At 39.0% G+C, this 7389-nt stretch overlaps 1 protein-coding gene across 1 annotated transcript; it reads left to right on the top strand.

Annotated features, from left to right (window-relative positions):
* Nucleotides 1–847: 847 nt before the first annotated feature.
* LOC137938364 (uncharacterized) lies at nt 848–1805 on the top strand. Its single transcript, XM_068783342.1, has 3 exons — nt 848–1079; nt 1336–1463; nt 1554–1805. Exons 1-3 carry the CDS (start codon nt 848–850, stop codon nt 1803–1805), a joined length of 612 nt encoding a protein of 203 aa, XP_068639443.1.
* The last annotated feature ends 5584 nt before the right edge of the window (nt 1806–7389 follow it).

Genomic DNA, 7389 nt, shown 5'->3' with positions numbered 1-7389 from the left:
TTCATCTTTTCAGCAATTGAAACAAGCATTAGACTCTGCCCCGGTTCTTCAACTACCCAACTTTGAGGACCCATTTGTGATTGAAGGTGATGCTTCCAGAGGAGGCATTGGCGCGGTCTTACAGCAACAAGGTCACCCCATCACCTATTTTATCCGCCACCTTGCCCCGCACTACCACAAGTTAGCTGCATATGAAAGGGAACGTATCGGTCTAGCAAAAGCAATTCAGCATTGGAGGCCTTATCTATGGGGTCGACCTTTTGTGATACGGACAGACCACTACAGTCTGAAATACTTGTTGGAGCAAAGCCTCACTACTTTGCCGCAACAACATTGGTTGAAAAAATTAATGGGGTTTGATTTTCAGGTGGAGTACAAACCAGGACATCTGAACCGGGGAGCTGATGCCTTGTCCCGTAGGGACATAGTGGAATCACAACTGCACACCATTAGTCAACCCTGATCACTTTTGATCAATTCCATTTGTGAAGACATTCAACAACATCCTGAGCTTCTGCAATTTAATGAAAAAATTGAGCAACATACTATGGACAACAACTGGGCAATTCAGGACCACCTCATATTGTATAAGCGTCACATCTATCTCCATCACACTTCCGCACTCCTTAGTAGCATTATCTCTTCCTTTTATGACAACACTCATAAAGGCCAGCAGAAGACATATTTCAATCTTAGTCGTGACTTCTATTGGATGGGCATGGAAAGGATGATAACTAAGTATGTAGTTGCGTGCCAGGTTTGCTAACAGAACAAATCAGAATTGTTAAACCCTGCAGGCCTTCTGCAACCTCTTTAGCTACCTTCACAGGTATGGGCAGATATTTCCATGGACTTTATTGATGGCCTTCCAAAATCTTCCGGAAAATCCACTATTCTTGTAGTGGTGGATAGGTTCTCTAAATATGGGCACTTCATGGCCCTGGCACATCTGTATACAGCGACCCATGTCGCTCAGATTTTCATGGACCAGATTGTCCGTCTTCATGGCTTACCAGTGACCATGATGCAGTCTTCACCAGTAATTTCAGGACCAAACTATTCAAATTGCATGGCACCAAGTTAGCCTTCTCCTCAGCCTACCACCCTCAGACCATGGGCAAACAGAGGTGGTCAACCGCACCATAGAGATGTATTTGCGGTGTTTCTTTGGTGACTCTCCACACAGTTGGATCTAACGGTTGGCCTGGGCTGAGTATTGTTATAACACCTCTTACCACACAACGCTGGAAACCACCCCGTTCAAGGTGGTCTATGGATGAGACCCCCCTCGTCTCTTATCTTATGAACCTGGGCCGTCTCGGGTCGTGGTGCTAGATCAGGCTTTAGAGGAACAGGATACCATGCTTGCAGAGGTTAAAGCTCACTTGCAGAGCGTTCAGGACACTATGAAGCACATCTATGACAAGCACCATCGTCCTCTTTCATTTGCTCCAGGAGATTATGTATGGCTTAAAATCCAGCCCAACCACCAACTTTCCATTGCCGTATCCAAAAGGCACAAATTTTCTCCCAAATTTTATGGTTCCTTTCAGGTGTTGCAATGTATTGGCAATGTGGCTTATCACTTGCAACTTCCACCAGATACCAAGATCCATGACATCTTCCACGTCTCTCTCTTGAAGCCCTTCAGAGGCGACTCTCCGCTGCTGCACACCCCTTTGCCACTGGTAAAATATGGACGGCCTCTTCCTACTCCAGTGCAGGTCCTGAATGCTCATCGTATCCTGGGAGCATGGGAGGTTTTAGTTCAGTGGACTGACGAAGACCTGGTTGAAGCTTCCTAGGAGCCACTCAAGTCCTTCCAGGCCCTATACCCCACTTTCGAGCTTGAGGACAAGCTCTTTCTCCGAGGGGGGGGGGGGATGTTATGGACTCCATAGCATCTAGAGTAACTAGTCGACGCAGAGGGTAGACTATATAATTTGCAACTTTATTTCATTAGCAGGTTTTAATGTAATTTCTTTTAAAACTGATGGCCTCTTGTTTGGCCTATGTTGGTGTCATTCCCTAATTCTTTTATAGGTTATGGAATGAATTAAGCATTGATCAAATTAGTGTAGTGAGATCGGATTCTCTCTCAGACAAGGTCCAAGGTTGAGTCTCCTTTGAAGGCTCGTTCTACCCCATCCATTGGGCGTTCAAAGCATTCCAAATCCCTCTCAACCTCAATAATCAATATGGAAGCTAGAGGAGATCGCCGGGTGACTCGATCCATGGCAAGGGAACCTGACATCTTATCGAGGAGAAAGTGAGGATTCCAATCCTCATCTCATGAGCAGCTTTGGTGCAAGGTGGAAGGCTTTAACAGCAGCAAGAAGAAGGTAAGATCCTATCATTCTTGTCCTAAAAGTTATACAAGATAGAAGCTTTTCAGCCCTATCCCGAGCAGCAGCCAAGAGGGCCACAAACCCTCTTGCCGTGATCAAGAAAAGAGAAGTTCTTCTCTTGCTAGTCCAGCATAGCTGTTAGGATAGCCTACCCTATCCAACAACTCGTTAGCATCATCAAAGAGGGTGCTTTCCTCTTGGCTGAGCATTGATCAAGAGAAGGGTGTCACCTACAGACCTTGACGAGAGTAGTACTTCAACCATACATGCTGGAGTCTCAAGTCCCATGACATGTTACACGATCCATGATGAGGGACGGTAACATCACTCCATACTTGTTAAAGACTCACCCAAGGGTAGAAATCCCGAGGGCATCCTGGAAACCAAAGAAAAGATATGTGCAGAATTCAAGACAAAAGATCTTGGACTACTTAAATATTTTATGGGAATTGAAGTACTACAGCTCAAACATGGGATTGTACTATCTCAAAGGAAGTATGCCCTTGATCTACTGGAGGAGACAGAAATGATGGAGTGTAGACCAGCAGATATCAGAGAAGATGTGGATAGTGGAAAATATCAAAGGCTTGGTGGAAAAATTATTTATCTTTGTGTAACAAGGCCAGATATATTATATGCAGTAAATGTGGTGAGTCAATAAATGCACAAACCACAAATCAGCCATTGGCAAGCCTTAGAAAGAATATTGCAATATTTGGAAGGAGCTCTAGGAAGAGGGTTTCTCTACAAGAACCATGGTCACTTCAACATAGAAGGATTCTCAGATGCAGACTAGGCCGGATCCCCGGCTGACAGAAAATCCACTTCGGGATATTGTACTATGATTAGAGGGAACTTGGTTACATGGAGAAGTAAGAAACAGAATGTAGTTGCACGGTCTAGTGCAAAAGTAGAATACAGAGCCATGACACACATAGTTAGTGAACTTCTATGGATTAGATCCCTTCACACTGAACTAGGATTTTATAAAGAAACTCCTTCGAATCTATATTACGATAACCAAGTGGCTATACATATCACATCAAATCCAGTCTTCCATGAGAGAATAATGCACATTGATGTAGATTGCTACTTTATACAAGAAAAATTCCAAACATACATATTATCACTTAAACATATATCTTCATAGAGTCAAGTTGCAGACATTCTCACCAAACCAGTCTCTCGTACAATTTTGTCCACCAACTGCAACAAGTTGGGCTTTTATGATGTTTTTCTCACCCCCCAACTTGAGGGGGAGTGTTACAAGGTAGGTTCCACCAAGCTTGCATGAGCTGGTTGGACCCACCATGAGGATGAGGGATGACCTGATGACTCATCACACAAGCTGGCATGAGTTGGAAGAGTTTAAGATCAAGTGGGACTACCACGAGCTGGCTTTCTTATCTCATAAGTTGGAAGATTAAGTGGGACTCACACAAGCTGGTTGGAAGATCAAGAAGGACTCCTAAAGAGAACCACGTACTAGTTAGAATATCTAGTGGGACCCACAAGGATAGCCTCAAGCTGGCATCTTATCCTAAAGGTCATGTCCGCATAAGAAAGAGTTAGAGTTTGAGTTATGTTAGACTTCTAGTTTATGTTGAGTTATCTTATCATGATAGGTTTATCTTTAAGAGTTAGAGGTTGAATGTGGTTAGGAGAATGAAGTGTAATTATACATGGACTCTACCACGTCCACTACTCCTCTACTATAAATAGAGGACTTTGTACAAGGATTATAATAAAGGAAATAGTTTTAAACGTTTCTCTTTCACTTGAAGACCTCTTCTCTTGCTTAACCTCTCTCTTTCCTTTATTCGGTTTCTCTCTTCTCCTCCTTACCCGAGAGCACTCTCTCTCCTCTTTCTTTTTTCTCCCTCTCTTCTTGCTCGAGATTTTAGAAAAGGGATCATAAATTCAACATAGCTAAAAAATTTTACCTAGAAAATTTTGTTGTGAAGAAATTTTTGCTGAAACAAATTACTTTCAACAACTATCAGACCTTGTTTGATCTTTCTTTTAGGAAACGATAAAAAAATATTTCTAGGAAAAATATGTCTCCAAGGACCATTAAAGCCTCATGTTTCCTGGAAACACTTTTCTAGCTAAAAATTCTTCACAACAAAATTTGGTGTAAGGCAACTTTTTCTGAAACAAAATACTTTCTTAAACGGCAAGGCCTTGTTATTCATTTTTTTCTCAAAATTTTGGAAAAGTATTTCTAGTAAAAGGATGTTTTTAGGGACCATTAGTGCCTCATGTTTCCTAGAAGAACTTTTGTAGCTAAAAACTTTAACCAAGAAAATTTTGTGGAGAGGATAATTTTGATACAAAACAAATTACTTTCTACAACTATAAGGCCATGTTAGTGCCTTTTTCAGGAAACATTGGAAAAGTATTTCAAGGAAAAAATTGTCTCCACAAACCATTAGGGCCTCAAATTACCTAGAAACAATATTCTAGCAAAAAATTCTTAAAATTTTTTGTGGTAAGACATTTTTTGTTGGATGAAATAAATTTCTAAAACTCTATAAGGCTTTGTTTGTGCCCTTTTTCATGAAACAATGGAAAAGTATATTTTTAAAAAATATGTCTCCAATGACCATTAATTCCTCATGTTTCCTGGAAACACTTTTCTAACTCAAAATTTTGCTTGTATAATTTTGTGGTAAGGTAATTTTATGCGAAAACAAATTTTTTCTACATCCATATGGCCTTGTTAGTGCCTAAAAATGTTGGGAAAATATTTCCAAAGAAAAATACATCTCCAAGGACCATTAATGCCTCATATTTCCTAGAATCACTTTTTTAGTGAAAATTTCTTACTAAGAAAATTTTGTGGTGAGTCAATTTTGGTGAAACAAATTTCTTTCTACAACTATAAGGCCTTGTTAGTGCATTTTTTTCAGAAAATGTTAGAAAAAATTTTCTTATTAAAATACATCTCTAGGGACCATTAGTGCTTCATGTTTCCTGGAAATACTTTTCTAGCAAAAAATTCTGAAGTGGAAAATTTGGTAGAAAGACAATTTTTGCTTAAACAAATTACTTTCGACAACTATAAGGCCTTGTTAGTGCATTTTTTTCAAGAAAAGTTGGAACAATATTTCTAGTTAAATTAAATCTCTAGGGAGCATTAGTGCCTCATGTTTCCTAGAAACACTTTTCTAGTTGGAAATTCTTACAAGGAAAATTTTGTGGTGAGTCAAATTTTGTTGAAACAAATACATTTTACAACTATAATGCCACGATATTGCTTTTTTCAAGAAACATTATTAAAGTATTTTTTAGTAAAAATATGTCTCCTAGGACTATTAGTGCCTCATGTTTTCTGCAAACACTTTTCTTGATGAAATATTTTACAAGGAAAATTTTATGGTAAGACAATATTTTGCTGAAACAAATTACTTTCTACAACTATAAGGCTTTGTTAGTGCATTTTTTCAAGAAAAATTGGAATTATATTTCTAGTAAAATTATGTCTCCAGTTCAACTCTTCTAATTTTCCTAAATGACTGAACAAATAGGAATAGAATGTACTTCTCTCCAAAACAGTGTTCATATACATCATGAAACACAGGGAGAATATGATGAACATCCTAATCTGATGCAGGATGGACAAAAATGGACAATAAGTATCCCTCGGATAACTGAAATCTACAACAAAGATTGGATTGAATTCCAAAAGAAATCCTTCGTCTTCCAGAAGCAACTATCTGTAGAAATACAGGATACCGACTCAGGTACTTTCTGCTACAGATTATTAAGTGAATCTGACTTAGCTAAGCTAAAAAGATTCAAATATGTCCACTATGGACTAGTTCGTATAGGATTAGACCCCTTAATACGAATCAATCAGAATTTACCCTTCATAGCAGCTATAGTAGATAACTCTGTGAAGAATAATTTTGAAAAAGCCCTACTCGGAGGAGTTAGAGCAAACTTAGGATTAGGCCCAGTATCCTTTACAACATGGCCCAATCTACAAATAGATTTAGAAGACAAGCATATCCAAGATACCTTGTCCCTAAAAATCTATACAGACAACTGATCGAAAAATGGAATTCAACCAGGAAGAAGAGTTATGCGCATACTTGTATGCATAGTAGCCCGAGGAATCAACACTGGAAAGGTTCCAGTTAAAGATTCAAAGAAACTCACAGAATTAGCAAAAAACATTGGTTATTCTAAAAACTTGTCCATAGAAGAACTCGACCCTAGAGAGTTAACATGGCCAACAGAATGGGTAGTCCAACCTTTGGCACCCAGACACCTTCCCCTCTCTCGAAAAACCATAAAGGAGATAGAAGGAAAACTACTGATCACAAACACTAGACCCAGCCTTTCCATCGAACAGGACAGACCCTCTACCTCAACAAGTAGAACCTCAAACAGTTCCCGTTTTGAAGGAATAGGAAATCCAAGGCCCAATGCTTATGTTCCTCTTCACATAGATGATGGCACATAATCCATACAAAGCCTTAGGTCCACCTTTAGGAAAGAGTGACATCGTCACCAACTCCAATCAAACCTTAGAGTCTTTTAGTAAGACCCTTAATAGGTTAGAACAAACTGTTGACAACCTCCAACAGAAAATAGATTTCCTCTATGATGAACATAAACATAGAGAAATAATAAAGTGTCAAAACATCCTAGAAAATATTCTAGAAAAGATTGACCATGGAAATAGTCCTGTTTTCTTCAAAGAGTTAACAGAACTTAAACAAATTTTAGATAATCTAAACAAAGATAAAATGCAAGAACTTTTAACAGAAATCTTAACATTAAAAGAACATCTAGGTTCAAAAGAACGTCTAGGTTCTCCAAGTCCATCAAGGTATAAAACACCTTTTACACCTTGGACACCAGAATGATCTATAAAAGGAAACTTTTAGATCGTTTAAAACTAAAAAGAGAAAGCCTTGACCTCGCTTTACTCCAAAGAAATACTCTTCAGCTAGAAGATAATACAGTCCCAGCAATGGTATGGTATTACTATTTTTGGGAAAGATATTCTGATCGCATCTACAACCTTCGA

Source organism: Aristolochia californica, unplaced genomic scaffold (assembly GCF_029961685.1).
Source record: "Aristolochia californica isolate CCGP_79_NKW_82.1479 unplaced genomic scaffold, dmAriCali1.0.hap1 SCAF_8, whole genome shotgun sequence".
Taxonomy (NCBI): domain Eukaryota; kingdom Viridiplantae; phylum Streptophyta; class Magnoliopsida; order Piperales; family Aristolochiaceae; genus Aristolochia; species Aristolochia californica.
The sequence above is the reverse complement of the archived record's forward strand: the minus strand, read 5'-3'. Positions and strand labels throughout refer to the sequence as shown.